The 18642-nt window shown below is 34.5% G+C and overlaps 1 protein-coding gene across 1 annotated transcript in view; it reads right to left on the bottom strand.

The window, feature by feature from the left end:
- Nucleotides 1-18642, bottom strand: part of LOC126881883 (SH2B adapter protein 2) — a 45770-nt gene that overhangs the window by 11135 nt on the left and 15993 nt on the right. The window contains exon 6 of the mRNA XM_050646531.1: nucleotides 18015-18314. Within this exon, the coding sequence (XP_050502488.1) occupies nucleotides 18015-18314 (300 nt within the window). The remainder of the gene's footprint in view (nucleotides 1-18014; nucleotides 18315-18642) is intronic.

The following is an 18642-nucleotide window of genomic DNA, read 5'->3' as shown; positions in this document are numbered from 1 at the left end:
AGCTAGCTTTTTTAGTGGTTATACATGCATATGCTAACGGCTATTGACATTGATTTTATATAATACTGCTGTGGAAAAATATTTAAGTGATTTAGGTATTAATAAATAATTAAACGTTGTTGGGATATAAACAATAATATATTAAGACAAAAGAACAATATAAAAAATATTGTTGTTCTGAAGCTATTTCCTTGTGGCATTTGTATAATCAATTATTTAGATGGGAAGTAAGCCACAATTAAATTGAAAAAAAATTTTATTAACGTTTCGACGCCCAAATCGGGTGTCGTTGTCAAAATACAAAATACTACTAAATTAAACAAAAATGTTGTTGCTTAGTAAAAAATTCTTCTAATAATTGAAGACCTAAGTGAAAGAAGGAGGTATAGTATTTTTACTACAAAAGCAAGATTACGTAGGTCAAAATTTTTGACGTATGAGCACTGTCAAAACATTAGAATGTGACTTTTCATCATGGCCACGTTTATATCATTACTTGTCAGAGATATTTTTCTTTGTTTTTGTTTACTATAAAAATAATATCTATAATTATTTATTCTAATTAATGATGTCAATTAGTTTTCATTACTTGCCGAAATATATTAATTAGTATATGTATATTAATGATTGACCGCAACCAGCAACACTGAACTGTCATTTGCGTTTGAATGTATGAGTAGTGTACGAATGTCTAAAATATTTAACTAAAATTATTATTTTTTGGAATATTGAACTTAAATAATTGTTTTAGAAAATTTATATTATTGATAATAATAAATGTTCTTGGTTATTTAATTAATATAATTCTAAAATTCTCAATGTAATCGCGATTACGTTTTTCTTCAAATATTTTGGCATATGATTAATATATTTCGGCAATTGATGAAATCCGATTGACATCATTAATTAGAATAAAGAATTATAGATATTATTTTTATAGTAAACAAAAATAAAGAAAAATATCTGACACGTACCTAATGATATTATTAACGTGGCCATGATGAAAAGTCACATTCTAATGTTTTGACAGTGCTTTTACGTCAAAAATTTTAACCTACGTAATCTTGCTTTTGTAGTAAAAATACTATATGTTACAAAGCCTACCTTTTTAGATATGGGCAGTTAAAATTTTTATTCCTCTACTTTTATCATGAAAATATTGTTTGTGTTATTTGGTTTTATTAATAATAATATCGTATGGCATTTTTGCCGGGGAGATCCTTTCGGATAGTTCCGGCGCCTTTTACATCTTTAACCCTGTTTTAAGTAACTAGTGCCGATGTACACTAGCCCAGGGGGACCGACGGCTTTACGTGCTCTCCGAGGCACGGTGAGACGGCTCGTGTCATTATTGGAAATGAAAATGGTTTGTCTTTGGCAGGGCTCGAACCCACGTCTACTGGCGTATGAGGCCAGCGTTTATGCCGTTACTCCACGGCCGCTCACATTTGGTTTTATTTATATTGCTATACGCATTCCTTTACATAATATAATGTTGATAATTTGTTTTGATTTTTAGTATTTTTTCTAAAAATAAATAAAAACTGTACATACCGCCTTCTTCCATTAATTTTAGTTTGTATAACTATCCTTTATCTGAATGGATGAAGGGGGTATGTGGCATGAAATAATACTCTACATATATGCAGTTCTATGAGCATTATACATGCAGTTTATACATATGAGCAACAAATTTAAAAAATCAATTTTTTTAGCCTGTGTACATTATTTTAGGTTCTTTTGATCATTGGAAACAAAAAAGGTCTTTTGTAATTTTTCTGTAAAGTTAATAGTTTTCGAGTTATAAACAATTTAAACCTGAAAAAGACGAAAAATGTTTCATACCTCCTTCCACTCAGGAATGGTATTCTACATGTTACATACCTCCTTCATCCACTAGAATATCTTTTATTAAGCTTTTTAGAGGTACAGTAAAAGTGGCATAATATGATAGTTAAGTTACATACCACCTTCATTCACTTAAGTCTTCAATTTATTTAATCTGACTCATTTATATTGGCAATTCAGACATTTATACATTTTAAAGTATTTTTTACTACGCAACAACATTTTTGTTTAATTTAGTAGTATTTTGTATTTTAACAACGACATCCGATTTGCGCGTCGAAACAACATTATTTTTTATGTTGTTCTTTTGTGTTATTTGTAAATGTACTGTTTTGCCAAACCCTAATTCATTTCAACACCCTAGTGTGAACACACGCTAGCATCTGTAAACGTACTATTTTTCCAAAACCGAGGCAACAAAAGGAAAAAAGAGAACCAGATACCTGATGAGAAACTTCACAGAGAACCAACCTAACGCTAAAGGACATGGATCTGTTCATTTATCTAATATGTATTATTTTTTATAATTAACTATTTAGATGGGAGATAAGCCACAATTATATAAATAATTTTATTAACGTTTCGACGTCCAAATCGGGTGTCGTTGTCAAAATACTACTAAATTAAACAAAAATATTGTTGCTTACTAAAAAATACTGTAAAATGTATAATATATGTCTGAATTATTAGAAAAATTTTTTACTAAGCAACAACATTTTTGTTTAATTTAGTAGTATTTTGTATTTTGACAACGACACACGATTTGAGCGTCGAAACATTAATAAAATTATTTTTTCAATTTAATTGTGGCTTATTTCCCATCTAAATAGTTAATTATAAAAATGCCACAAGGAAATAGCTTCAGAACAACATTATTTTTTATGTTGTTCTTTTGTGTTAATATATTATTGTTTATATCCCAACAACGTTTAATTATTTATTAGTACCTAAATCACTTAAATATTTTTCCACAGCAGTAGGTATTAATGTCAATAGCCGTTAGCATCTATGCATGTATAACCACTAAAAAAGCTAGCTGCTTTCAACACGCTGGTCTCCAATCTGTTAGTATTTGTAATTGTACTGTTTTTCCAAACCCTAACTGATTTCAACACCATAGTGTCAACACACGCTAGCATCTGTAAACGTACTGTTTTTCCAAACCCTAACTGATTTCAACACCGTAGTGTCAACACGCGCTAGCATCTGTAAACGTACTGTTTTTCCAAACCCTAACTGATTTCAACACCCTGGTGTCTACACACGCTAGCATCTGTAAATATGCATCCGGTATTAGGGTAACATTGACACTGCGCTTGTGTACATGTCAAAATAGCGTATTCCGCTATTAGCGTGCGATAAAAATGCATTTGCGATATCTCTCTAATACCGGCAAAATAACACAAAAATGGAAAATATAATGCATTGTGAGGTAAAAAGAGATGAAACTAGTATTTAGAGGTCACCGAAATGGATTTTTGGAGAAGAGCTGCAGGAAGATCAAGAAGAGAACATGTCACCAATAAACGGATACGAGAAATAATGAAGGTAACACATACAATAAATGACGAAATCAACTAAATACAAGTAAGATGGTTTGGTCACGTACAAAGAATGCGTGGGAACAGAATCCCAAAACAAGTACAAAACTGGAAACCGCAAGGTAGAAAAATAAGAGGAAGACCGAGGAAAAGTTGGCAGGCAGGAATAAACAAAGCCATGGATGAAAGAGGTCTGCAAGTAGATCAATGTGCGGACAGAGAATGTTGTTGAATGTCAAGACAGAGAATGATGTAAACCGATAGTATATAAACTCTATAAGTAAGTAACTCTAAGAAGTGATTAATTTATTCTTTTAACTATCTGTAAAATTGTCCACTAAGGTTGAAGAAAAATCCTCAGAAGAATCTTTGGACCTTATCGCGATCCGAATAGTAACCAATACCGAATGAGAACAAATGCCGAGGTCAAACAGATGCACAGGGCTAGCGACGTAGCCCAAGAGATTAAATCACAACATCTAATATGGGGCTGGCCATGTAAATAGACTCCCTAATAACCGCCTTGTCAAGTTAGTCTAAGAGGAAGCCCCGACAGGAAGAAGATCCTTAGGACGTCCACGAATGCGATGGAGTTATGGAGAATATTTTTTTACTAAATAAGAAGCTAATATCTAATAAACATGAAAAGCTAGTGCTCAATAATTCTACAAATAAACATATGGTGCAGTTTAGAAATCATAAAAAATCTGACACAATAGTCATAATCTCACTTTCGTAAATATTGTAGTACAAAGAACACATATAATTACCAAGGGCATAAAGATACAGCACAACAGACCACTTGCTAACAATGAAAATACTCATTGAACGCGCTAATGAGTAGAGAATACCGCTATATATTGCTTTTGTGGATTTTGACAACACTGGGCCATACAATCCTCGCTAATAAATGGAAGGATCGCCTATCGATACACAGAAATGTTAAAAAAACATCTAGGTACGAAAAAGCAATAATTAAAGTAAAACATCCACACCAAAACACCAAACTAATAAAAATAAATAGAGGAATTAGGTAAGGGGACACAATATACCCAAAATTATTTACACAAGCACTAGAAGATATATTCAAAAAACTTGAAGGGTACAACAAAAGAATCAACATCAATGGACAACTGCTGAATAACCTGAGATCTGCGGATGACACAGCGGTGATATCAGACAATATGAAAGATCTTAACGAAATGATGACACAACTGGACAAGGAAGCTAAAACTAAGACTAAAAATGAACTACACAAAAACTAAATATATGACAAACGTAGCAGAGGACAACGAAACCATGCAAATAGGAACAAGTACAATACAGAAAGTCAAGGAGTACATATGCCTAGGGCAAATAATGAAACTGAGTATAGAAAATCAAACAGAAATAAAAAGGAGAATAAGCCTCGCATGGGTGACATTCGGAAAAATGAGCTATATCCTGAAAAATCAGAAATATGCCCAATACCTCTGCACAAAAGTATATGATCAATGTGTTCTACCAGTACTTACATATGGAGCAGACATGGACCTTCACAAAGGAGAATATGAAAAAGATGGCCAAGACTCAAAGGGCAATGGAAAGGCAGATGCTGGGTGTCAAGCTAAGTAATAAAAAGAAAAATACATGAATCAGAAATAAAACCAAAGTGAAAGACGTAAACAAACATGCAGCTACTCTCAAATGGAAATTTGCATGACACAACAGCAGACAAAGAGACGGAAGATGGAATGAAGCGATAACCCACTGGAGACCTTGGGACCATAAAAGAGGAAAGGGCAGACCATAGACGAGATGGGGGTTTTTGGGAGTTATAACCCTCCCCCCCCCCCATTGGGATCTACTTTAAGCTCTATACGCTTAACACCATTATGTGTTGTTGACAAATCAAGCCATTTTGAAGTTGTAACCCCCCTCCCCCAACCCCACCTTAGACAACAAGTTTGAACAACAAAGAGCACGATGCAAACTTATAGGTTACTGCTGACAAACAGTATAACTTTTTATCTTCTAAAAGAAGAAAAAATTTAATTATCTGAGATTAACAATGATTTTTGTGCCAGAAACGAGATGGGGATTAACAACACGTACTTCCCACATAAAGAACAACACAAATACACGTTTTGCACCGGCTGAGGCCAAAAATCAATAATAATCTACATAATTACTAACAGAGCTTTCACCCCATCACAGATACTAGATGTTAGAGTCCTAACCTCAATTAACACTGAAACAGATCATAACTTGGTTTTATGTAGAATACAGATAAAACGACCAATTAAAATCAAAAAATCCCCCACATACATCGAGAGATACAATATAGAATCAATGACCTTCGCAAGCACAAAAAAATTGTATGAAAGCAGGCCGACAAGCAAATTGGAAAACATTAACATGCACAACTGTGAAGTAGAAGAGTGCTGGAATGAAATCAAAAACTTCATCCAACAAGCTGCGGAAGAGTCCATTAGTAAAAGGAAAACAGACACCAGCTCAATAAGAAACAACAAAGCATAGTTTTTGGCAAAGTCAAGGAACTCTCAGAACAAAATAGAAAATGCTATCTGTGTTACAAAAGCACCGGAACGCAGGAACAACGCGCCATCTACATAGAAACCAGAAACAGAATAAATTCGCGAATAAAAGCAATAAAAAGAGAGCATTGTATCAAGTTCACAAGTGACATGGATCACGACATCTATGGTAAGAGAGAAAAGTTTGGAAAAAAAAACAGAAAAAAACAGTAAATGGATTTGTACAGACAAAGGGGATACCGACTGAGTCATGGGAAAAATATTTCAGAGACTCTACAAAGGTGAAGAAGCCAATGACGAACACGATTACAAAACAGAAGAGAGGTATATCACTAAAGAAACTGAAGTAGAAGTGAGAATGAAGATCTTAAACACTATACGATCGCCAGGTACTGATGGAATACCGAACGAACTGCTGAAATACGGCGGTCAGGAATTCACTAATTCTCACAACATTGTTTAACAAAATCTTAGACAGAGCATAGATACCACAAGATTGGCACACCAGTATCACAATACCGATTTTAAAGAAAGAACAAAGAACATGTCCGGACAACTGCAGAGGAAGAACTCTCTTAAATACGACAATGAAGTTATTCATAGACGTACTCAAGGATAAATTGGAATCACAGATAAAGAACAGAGAAGAACAGCAAGGATTCAGAAAAGATACGTCGACGACGGACGCAATATTTGTCATGAAACAAGTGAACGAGAAGTCGATAGAATATAACAAACCCGCATATATTTGCTTCATAGACCTAACAAAAGCATTTGACAGAGTCAGACTTAGCGATATATTACAGAAAATAAAGCAAAAAAGGATACCGGCAAACAATGTGGAAGTCATAAAACAGATAAACAATAACAACACGACAAAAATTAAAACAAACGACACCACTACGGCCAACATATCAACACCAGGGGGAATCAGGCAGGGAGACAGCCTCAGCCCATTTCTATTCAATATGCTAATGGATAAAATAATAGAAGATGTGGAATCGCTACAACTAGGATACAGACTCGGTTACAGTAGAATCAGTATAGTGTGCTATGCGGATGATGCAGCCCTGATTGTAGAGAATGAGGATGACCTACAAAGACAACTTTATCGATTCTACCAAGCATGTCGACGATTCAACATGAACATATCCACGCAGAAAACAAAATGTATTTATTACCATTGCGAAACATCCAATTAGATGCAAGCTCGTGGTAGAGGGGAAACCCATAGAACTTAAACCAGTTAAAATATCTAGGTGTAGATTTATCAAGTTATCATGACCCAGCCAGAGACCTAAGAGGACAAATAAACAAGGCCGCAGTCATGTCCGGATGTTTGAGAGATGTGGTCTGGAATGACCCATATATGAGAATGGACAACAAAGTTAGAATTTATAAAACTTGCATCAGACCTGTTATGACCTATGGTATTGAATCAAGAGAAGACACCAATAAAACCAAAAGCATGCTACGAATAGCCGAAATGAAGACACTAAGAGCAATAGCAGGAAAGACAAGAAGGGATAGAATACGAAACAATATCATCAGGGAATAATGTGGCGTGCAAGATGTACTAAGATGGGGTAGACAAAAACGAAGAGAATGGTTCAGTCCTGTAAAAAGATTGGAGGAGTACAGACTACTAAGAATTGCGCTAGGAGAACCAGCTGACAAGCGTCCACCGGGGAGACCGCCAAAAAGATGGATAGAGAGCTGGCAGTCTACCTCTCAAGAAATAATTCAACGTCGGAATTAACAGATCAACAGATCTACAATAAGTATAGGAAGAAGAAGAAGGAGATTAACACCGACAGACAGTAATGCAGTAAATGGAAATAGAGATTCTAAAAGGAACAACAAAGGACACAAAATGTATGGAAGTCCTGACTTCTGCACTAAGAGCTATAGAATACCAAAGAAACTAAACCTGACCATCTATAAAACAATTATAGTACGAGTATTCCTGTATGACGGTGAACTTTGGAAAGTGGTCAAAAAGAGAAAGAAATTTTGTAAATTTTGAAAAGGAACATACACAGAGGAAAGAAGGAAGAAGATACAGTTAAAGCTACAGATGATGAGGGAAAAGATTTCAGAACAGAAAACAACAAATGCATACTGGCAGGAGGGATCCCCGGAAGACTACGAAATGGAAGACCCAGAACTTGCTAGCTTCCTCCTACAATTGTACAATTGAAGACCTTGGGACCAGAAGGGGACAAGCCACAATTTCGTCAAAAATGAGTTAAAGAAGAAATCGCACACTTTAAGATAATATTAATATCCCAAACAGAAAATTTAAGCTGTTTTCTCATAGATGGCGCCGCTGTAGTAAGTCCCGTTGTGTCACTATTACTTTATGTTGCAACAGAAGGAGACAAGCCACAGTAGTAATCAACATGGCGGAACATTCCCGTGTATGTCAACGAAAAATAGACTTTCCTGAGTTTGATTCTGACCACAGTGACCAAGATCCGTTTTTAAATGAAAGCGAAGATGACAAAGACTATACAGTATCCGGAAGTAGCAGCGATTCGGAAGATATAAATTCAGGAACAGTAAGTTTATTAAATGTGTGGCTTGTCCCCTTATGTTATATTTTTCGGACATAAAAATATTAGGATTGTTGTGAAGGTTTTTTATGGCTTATCCTAATATATGGTAAAATACCTACTTTATTGTAGGAAAATGAATGGGTTTATACCCCCACAAACTTCTGGAGGTCTTTTGCCAACTCCAGAAAAGAAGGCGCCTCCTAGATGGAGACACAATGATACCCAACGACATAAAAAAATTAAGCGCAAGAGTAGAAGAAATCTAGGTTACGAATATATAAATACAAAAGGGAAGAAAATAGAACCACAAAAATTAGATGCAGCTTGCGGTTGCACAAAGCAGTGTAGGCAGAAAATGGTGCTTGTCAATAGATTCTACCAGATACTGAACCAATACTGGAAGACATTGAAAATTTGAACGACTTTTCAGATATTGAAAATATTGACAACTGAATTATTTTATTGTTGCATTTTATGTTCATTTTTTAGAATATAATTTTTTATACAAAAGGGGATAAGCCTCATATTTTTTCAAAAAATGTTCAAAAACTCAAAAACCGTTAAATAAACATTTGTGTAACTTTTCTTGTGTATTTAATAACATTTCTAAACGATTATGGGCCTTACTTCAGAGAAAAATGTAAAAATTGGATTTCAGGATTTGAAAATAAGTTTAAAATGATGTTTTCTCCAAAATATTGTTTGGTGGCATGTCCCCTTCTGGTCCCAAGGTCTTCAATTACTTGAATCAATTTTTCTGTTCTATAAATTAACAAAGAACGCCGAAATTTAATATTCATGTTAAAAAATATCATAGTCGAACACTATATTTGAATCTTCAAGTATGTTAGAGTATTATTATTATAAAAATTTACCAAACTATAATACAAGCATAGAAATGAACACCGAAGGGGAATCACAGAAGGCCTTATGTCCTTCTATACTTAATTTGAGCATTCTACTTAAAAAATAAATTATTAGTGCGAAAGTTTGTACACATGAAGCAAAAAAGGCACAAATACATGTCAAATGAAAAAATATATTTACAAAAGATAAATAAAAATAAAACAATATCACTATGAGATGCTGAAGGTATTTCACGATGCTTTTAGTATTCGGAAATTACTTTTTATTTCATTTTCTTTATTTTTTATTAAAGGATTACAAAATCTCATCTTATATGAGGTATTGGAACTATTAACCTTCCCAAGCAAACTACCATATCTAATTTCAAGTGTACAGTATTAACATACTACAAATCATCCTAAAGTACGCACGTATACGGATTGTTATACTATAAGGGGAGACAATTTTAATTATTACAAAAGTTTATGTGTAGAAATAAGTGAATCGAATGCGTTATCAAAATTGCACCTATGACATTCCCCTAAATATTCAAAACACTGCCAACAGCTGTGGACTGCAGGATAGATTCTCGGTACAGAATGCTCATACATAATATTTACAAAAATACAAAAAAGCTACAATGAGAATACAAATAGATGAGAAAACCAAAGCTATACCAATCAACAGAGGAGTTCGCCAGGGAGACGTTATTTCACCGAAGCTATTCACACTGGGACTGGAAGACGTGTTCAAAGACATTAACTGGGTAGATAAAGGAATAAATGTTAATGGAAGAAAACTGTAATTCGCTACAAATTTCGAAGAATTGCAGACCATGATGACGCAACTATTTCAAGCTTCGGAGAAAGTAGGTTTTAAGATGAACTTGGAAAAACCAAAATAATGACGAATACACCGAAGATTAGAAAAATAACGTTGAATGACATAAATTTAGAAACAGCAAGCGAATACATCTACCTGGGGCAGATGTATGATGAAATACCTGATACCTGATGAAAAAAGAAAATAAACTGCCGAAATTACCAGAAGAATAAGGTTGGCTTGGGCAGGATTTGGAAAACTGACGGATCTTGAAAAAGACTAAAATAGAACAATATTGTGAAAACTATATCTCGTAAACCAGAGTTTACGATCAGTGTATCCTCTCTACACTTAAGTATGGTTCACAGACTGGGACACTCACCAAGGCCAATATGGATAAGATAGTAAAGGCACACAGAAAGCGATGGAAAGATCAATGTTCGGGGTGAAGCTTACAGACAAGAAAACAAATAAATGGATTCGAGGTAAAACCAAAGTAAAAAACGCAAGAGAACATGCTGCCAAATTAAAATGGAACTTCGCAGGATACAATGACTGACTAAAGGATAAAAGATGGAACCACGAACTACAACAATGGAGGTTAGGATGGAGAAGCAGAGGAAGGCCACAAATGATATGGGCTAATGACATTAAGAAGATTGGAGACTGGACAAGATTGGAATCAAGTGGCGCAGAATAGAGAACACTGGATTGAATTGGAGGAGGCCTATGTCCAACGTTGGATTACTTAAGGCTGAAGAAGAAGAAGCCAACAGCTGTAACGATCCTAGCACGCGCGTTCGGCTCGCTAGCGGACATCGAACACACGCCGTCCCACCAGAGTTCCCACCACTACCGATGAATGCTAGGAGATGGTCCGTCGGAATTAAATAAAATAGAGATCGAGGTAACAGAAAGTTAGTTCAAGCTGGAGAACTGATCTGGCAAAGAACTCCCCGGGCCCTGGTGGCCAACCCGGCTCCAACGGATTGAGTTGGAGCCAAACCGGAGTCTTACGAAGTACTGATCTAAAAAGACTCACTGGTTCAAACTGGAGTGTTGATATTGCGAAAACCAACCGGTTTTTGACGAATTGAGTTTAAGCCAGCCGTGTAACGGTTCAGAATTGATGAATCGCTTGCGGTGACCGTAACCGTGAATGGAATGGTTGCTCCCATCTTCATTTTGTGATTTGTCGATGTTTGTGTGTGAATATACTAACATTACCAGTAAGTAAAAGACCGTATTTTATCGTCAGTAAATCCATTTTGTTTTTCTTTACAGATACCGATGAATGCTAGGAGATGATCAGTCGGAATTAAATAAAATGCAGATCGAGGTAACAGAAAGTTAGTTTAAGCTGGAGAACTGATCTGGAAAAGAACTCCCCGGGCCCGGGTGACCAACCGGGCTCCAACGGATTGAGTTGGAGCCAAACCGGAGTCTTACGAAGTACTGATCTAAAAAGACTCACTGGTTCAAACTGGAGTGTTGATATTGCGAAAACCAACCGGTTTTTGACGAATTGAGTTGAAGCCAGCCGTGTAACGCTTCAGAATTGATGAATCGCTTGCGGTGACCGTAACCGTGAATGGAATGGTTGCCCATATTCATATTGGTGATTTGTCGATGTTTGTGTGTGAATATACTAACATTATCACCGTATTTTAACGTCAGTAAATCCATTTTATTTTTCTTTACAGATACATGCCGAGGACTTCCTTCCGAGTAAAACCTGCGTTTTACTGAGTCAGTTGTCTGACAGAATAACTTGTTACAATAAATATTTTGTTTAACGTCTCATCTTCGTTTAATGGAAATGCACAGGTTTTTGTTTATTTACTTAAAGAGCAATGCTTGTTTTACGATAAAATAAAGAATTTTTTCTGTTCACTCTTATAGAGTCTGGTATAAAACACATTATAATAGTGTGCGCTTATACCGCTAGTGCAATTTTAGGAGTATAGAAGGGTAGTTTGCTATTTCTAATGTCTACGATGTATAAGGAAAATAACAGGGCCAATGCTACGATTCGACCGCCTATAATTACCCCTGGTTTTACAAATTTTAATCAAGCTGTGGCACCAGGTATCGAATGCAGGCTTTCTGCATGATGGTCACACTCTACTCTTCAAAAATTAAGAAATAAGTTTGTACCTCTCATTAGTTTGTTTGGAAAGTTTCATAGTTCTAACCAATCATATATCACGACTAATGTGCAACATATTCGTGTAACTGTATATTCTAGATTAAAATTTAATAAATAAATATTAAAAAATGTTCCTAACAGAATAATTAACAATCCATTCTGGATTCAAAGTAAATAAAATCAATAAAACAATCTCGTGACAGGGTAATACAAATTAGAAAAACAGTATGCAACCTTAACCTAGCATGAACATGTTTTAAAAACAGAACTATTAACAAAATTAATTACTCATATTCACATCCCAGCCTTCTGTAAGGGGCTATCCTAGTGTAAAAGTACGAAATTCATATACCCGTTTTGGGAATTTCTGAAGTAAAAAGTACTGTACCAATTGTTTTGAAATTGTTATTTGCATGAGCATTTGCTATAAAAAGAAGGACATGTAAAACAATTTTCATAAAAAAGATGAAAAATTAAACTATTTATGCGCCACCTACTGGCAATGTGAAAATAAAAACATAGCTCCACTGCTGCAGTGATTGGGACTAATAGAGATCCTGAAACATAAAATTTCAAAGTGATTATTGAAATTTAAGTTATTTCCTATACCATCAACTGGGATGTTTGAAAAATATTAAAATTTGGAAAAATGACGAAGTGTTAAAATTTTTTTTAAATTAGCTAAAACATTTTCAGTTTCAAAAACTACCAAATTGACATTTTTTATCCGATCAAAAAACCCCTAGTTGATGGTATAGAAAATAACTTATATTTCAATAACAATTTTGAAAATTTATGTTTCAGGATCTCTATTAGTCCTAATCACTGCAGTAGTGGAGCTATGTTTTTATTTTTACTGTGCCAGTTAGTAGCTGGCGCATAAATCGTTTAATTTTCAATATTTTTTATGAAAATTGGTTTACGTGTTCTTCTTTTTATAATAACTGCTCATGCAAATTTTCAAAACAATTGGAGAAGTACTTTTTACATTAAAAAATTCACAAAAAGTATATGAGTTTTGTACTTTTACACTAGGATAGCCCCTTAAATCGAATGCCGAACATATCGAACACATACATAATTATTTTCATTTATTCGATTTCGAACAATTCACTACAAATTTCTACTACCCAAATCAATACTGGCAACATTATACAAGGTGTAACAAAAATACAGGTCATAAATTAAATCACATATTCTGGGACCAAAAATAGTTCGATTGAACCTAACTTACCTTAGTACAAATATGCACACAAAAAAAGTTACAGCCCTTTGAAGTTACACGATAAAAATTTTTACAGAGATTTTTTAATGAAAATGAACACGTGGCATTTTTATGGCAGGAACATTTTAAAAATAAATTATAGTTAAATTTGTGCACCCCATAAAAATTTTATGGGGCTTTTGTTCCTTTGAACCCCCCCAAACTTTTTTGTACGTTCCAATTAAATTATTATTGTGGTACCCTTAGTTAAACACAATATTTTTAAAACTTTTTTGCCTCTTAATATTTTTTCGATAAACCAGTTTTAATCGAGATGCGGCTTCTTTTTTAATATGTTTACATAAAAATTTTATGGGTGTTCTGTGCCTTTAAACCCCCCAAATGTTTGTGTACGTTCCAATTAAACTATTATTGCGGTACCATTAATTAAACAGGATGTTTTTAAAACTTTTTTGCCTGTTAGTATTTTTCCGTTGAGGCACCTTTTATCGAAATGTGGCTCCTTTTCTAATATGGTTCAAAATATACCTCAAACTGTAATTTATTAAAAAAATTTCATATTATTACCAGGTCTCTACGATCGTACGTAACAGTACACAAATATGTGGTGGATTTGACAAATATTCAAAATATCTCGATAAAAAGTAGCTTTTCCAAAAAGTACTAAGAGGCAAGAAGTTTAAAAAACATTGTGTTTAACTAATGGTACCACAACAATAATTTAATTGGAACGTACAAAAAAGTTTGAGGGGGGGTTTAAGGGAACGAAACCCCATAAAATTTTTATGGGGTGCAGAAATTTAACTATAATTTACTTTTAAAATGTTCCTGCCATAAGAATGCCACGTGTCCATTTTCATTAAAAAATCTCTAATAGTTTTTGATATATCGGGAAAAATCGATTTTTATCTTGTAACTTCAAAGGGCTATACCTTTTTTTGTATGCTCATTTGGACTAAGGTAAGTTAGGTTCAATCGAACTATTTTTGGTCCCAGAATATGTGATTTAATTTATGACCTGTATTTTTGTTACACCCTGTATACAGTCGGAAAAATGAAAGAATACCCATGAACGATCACATCAATCACATATTTTGCATTTGCTGTTTTTTTCCCATAAATAACAAACGAGGGAGATAGATTATTAATAATCTGAATAATATGTACCTAAATCGAAGGTTTGTCCCATTAAAGACCTGCTATATGTGAAATAAGTAGCTACCCATTTATGTTGTTGGCACTGTAAAGGAGGAGGGTTTCTATTTATACCGGGTGCCTGGTTATGGCAAACATCGCTTTACCTCGGTAGTCCTAAGTTCGCTCTGTGAGTCTAATCTTTATTTCTCATATATTCTGCATGATTCTCAATAATTCTGTACCATTCTGGGAAAGGTTTTCAGATCTTTCGGAGTCATGAGTAAGAGTATTGTTGTCTTCGATTTCATACAGGCTTTTGCACTTATTGTTTTAGAGGTCATTATAAAAGAATAGTAATAAATTCATATACCCCAAATTATACACTGTAAAGAAGATGTATAGAGAGGACTTCTGACGTAGGTCATCTTCTAATAAAGATGACGTAAATGAGTGGTGTCGCAGATACGCGAAATCCTTTATAAAGCAAAGGAACTTAAACAAGAACATGTGGTGCCATGAAGCAATACAACATCGGAGCTTTTACAAAAGAATAACAGTTGATCTAGTTGAATATTTTCCCGAAACCAAAAGTGAAAATCGGTTTATACTTAGCCGTGGAAAATATGAGTTATTTTCTGGCAGTGGATTCAGAGTGGTTGTATGGGCCATTCCACGAACATACGCTTGTTTTGGATTACTTCGACAACGAATATTTTACTGTGCAACATAAGAAGTACGAAAGTAAATGGCGCTAATAATTATTCAAATAAACAACAATGTAATTTACTTTCGTTCTTCTTATTTTGCACAGTAAAATATTCACTGTCGAAGTAATCCAAAACAGGCGTATGTTCGTGGAATAGGGTATAGATCCAGAGTACTGATAGGTAACAAACTAATGTCTACTCTCTCAGAATCGTTTGAAATAATCAGTGGCCTGAAAGAAGGAGACGAGCTGTCACCTCTCCTTTTTAAATAATCCTGTAGAAAGTATTAAGAACAGCGCAAATTAGAATACGACTACTGACAGAAAATGACCAAAATTACTACAACATACGCGGTTGACATTGTAGGAAACACAGTCACCAACGTGAAGGAGACCTTCAATAAATTAGAAGTAGAGGCAAAAAACTGGTTTAAAAGCCAATGAAGAGAAAACCAAATATATGTGCATTAACAGACAAAAAAGACAAGGTACAATAGAGCAAAATGTTACAATAGACCCATATAACTTTGAAAGAGTGACGAGTTTTTAATATCTTGGAGCGACAATCACCGCAGATAACGATTTCACGGAAGAGATAAAAGGTAGAATTCAAGCAACAAACAGATGTAAGTATGTATAGCCTATGCTGCCGTGCACAATTAAAACGCGGTATCTACAAAAAAATTTATAATCGAATTTTTGCTATATGTGGTTTCCTTGTGACCTTATTTATGCTTCTGCAATGTCTGAAAGTTGTATCATTTTATTTACTACCAAAATAAACAAATTGGACATACGGCATTTAGAACATACGGCATAGTATGTGCTAAATTTCAATAGCTGCTTAATTAAAATGCGGTATCTACTGAGTACTTAACTAAAAAGCGGTATGTGCTAGCAAGTATCATGTACTTGCCGCGTTTTACTTGAGCACAGCGCATTTACCGCATTTTTATCAAGACTCGTGTTGCGACCTCGTATTTTGATCATTTATGACATGTAGATATTTTGCGTATATAATAAACAATTATAAGCTATTTATTTTTCTTTTTTGGTAACTATTCTTCCTTGTAAAAAATCTTATTTGTAAATAAAATTTGATAAAAACATGATTTTTTTAAGAATATATTTTTAAATAATGTTCAACTATCATTAGAACGTGTTTTGCGTTAAAAAGTTGTCAAAACATATGGAGTCCTGAGAAAGAACTTTGAGAGCCGATTTCTCGGTTTTAAGTTGGCTGCACATACCGCGTTTTATTTGAGGACAGCAGTATGCCTATACTGCCGTTATTAGCCAAAACGCCGTATCTACAGAGACATCACATTTGAGTAAAATCGATTTTTGTTCGAAGTATTCGTATACATTTACACAGGATACGACATAAGATGCGGTGTGTTTAATGTGTTTTGGTTTAACTTACGTCATTTTTGGTAAGCAAATAAGATAGATATGCACATTTGGGTTAGAAAGAAGAAAAAATTTAATTTTTTCAGATTTTTGCAGATACAGCGTTTTCGCTAAGCACCTTTTGAGAGAAAAATTCTCAGAAGTATTTTGGACCTTACCGAATACAAACCAATACAGAGTGAGAATAAACGCCGAGTTCAAACAAATGTATGGGGCTAGCGACGAATAGATTAAATCCGAACGTCTAAGATTAGCAGCCCATGTTCATAGACTCCCTAATAACCGCTTTGCCAAGTTAATCTGGGAGGAAGCCCTAACAGGAAGAAGACCCTTAGGATGTCCATGAATGCGATGGAGAGATAATATATGGTCGGATTTAAGAACAATCTTTGACCCAACCAACTATCATGAACGACCGTTCGAGATGGAAGCGACTTGTGCAGTCAGCCAAGACTGCACAAGATTATTTTTACTTCCCGTTTTCTACGGAACATCATCTTCAGAATGATATTGGATTTTTAGTTATTGTGAGTACTACCGCTTTCTTTTCTTATCCTTGCATTTTGTCTACAATATAAGGTCTTCGATTTGGTGGTTTAAACATTATACTTTTACAGTGCCTATTTATTGTTTGATAAACTACTTTGATAAAAACATTCGTAATTACTATTTTCCAATTATTCGGACGTATGCAAGTATTCATTGCTTGTTCAATATTTTCAGTGTTCATGGATATGTTCGAAGTCGAAATATGTATTTAGATTGGGATATGGTATCGAAATTTTAAATTGCAACGCATAGGTCTTCACGTCTTTCAAACTTATGACCGCTTAGTACCTAGCTGTAGAAAACTGGCCAGCTATACACAGCTGGAGACAACTACATAGTTAATGTAAATATTTGAATGTATAATATTGATAACTCCAATAATATTAACAAAATAATTAATTATATAAAATGCAAATAAATAAGTTTGCAATAAATACTGATAACAATAAAGAGTATTAAAAAATTACTAAAAACATTATATCGAGCTCATGAAAGTGTTTTAAACCTAGACTTTCTTACAAACAATGAATTTTATTGTCATGTTTTTTTTTTCTAAATTTAAATTTAGAAAACATATTTTAAAACATGTGAACTACCTTTCTAAGCAAAAGGAAAAAATCTCTAAAAAGTTGTAAATAAAAATAAAAACAAAAATCAAGACACACATTGAACACTATTTATCTCACTTGTCTAATTTCCGGAATGGGCGGAACTCGTCTTTCATGACCGTTCGTCACAGCCTGCTGCGACGAGCTGGACGTCATTGTACTGGTGGGGCTGCGCCCCATTGAGCTCTGGTGCTGCTGTCTGGCGTTCGGATTGAGAATGTAGTCGGTGAGAGTGACATCCGAGTTGCCGCCGCTCTCAAGTGGTATGGGTTGAGAGCGGAAATGCTCGAGCATCTCGTATATGGACTGGAACCAGAAGTGCTGGACTCTGCATTGACCTTGATCGTTTATTGTCATTCGAAGATGTTTGGCACGCCCCTGGAAAAAGTTGGACTAAAATGCTATGCTTATAATGTAAAATATACAGGGTGTTAATAAATAAGTATGACAAAGTTTAAGGGGTGACTACATGAAAAAATAGTGACAGTTTGCTCTATAAACATATGTCCGCAAATGCATCGTTTCCGAGATACGGGGTGTTAAAATTTTTCTTACAAACTGACGATTTATTTATTGCCCTAAAACCGGTTGAGGTATGCACATCACATTTGGTGGGTTTTGAGACACAGTTGTTGCGTATTTTTTGACATACAATTAAGAATTTTATATTCACCATTGGCGCGCGTACGGGTAATGGTCTGAAATT

This window comes from Diabrotica virgifera, chromosome 3 (assembly GCF_917563875.1).
Source record: "Diabrotica virgifera virgifera chromosome 3, PGI_DIABVI_V3a".
NCBI classification, from domain to species: Eukaryota; Metazoa; Arthropoda; class Insecta; order Coleoptera; family Chrysomelidae; genus Diabrotica; species Diabrotica virgifera.
Note: the sequence above shows the minus strand (reverse complement) of the source record. Positions and strands in the feature narration are given on the sequence as shown.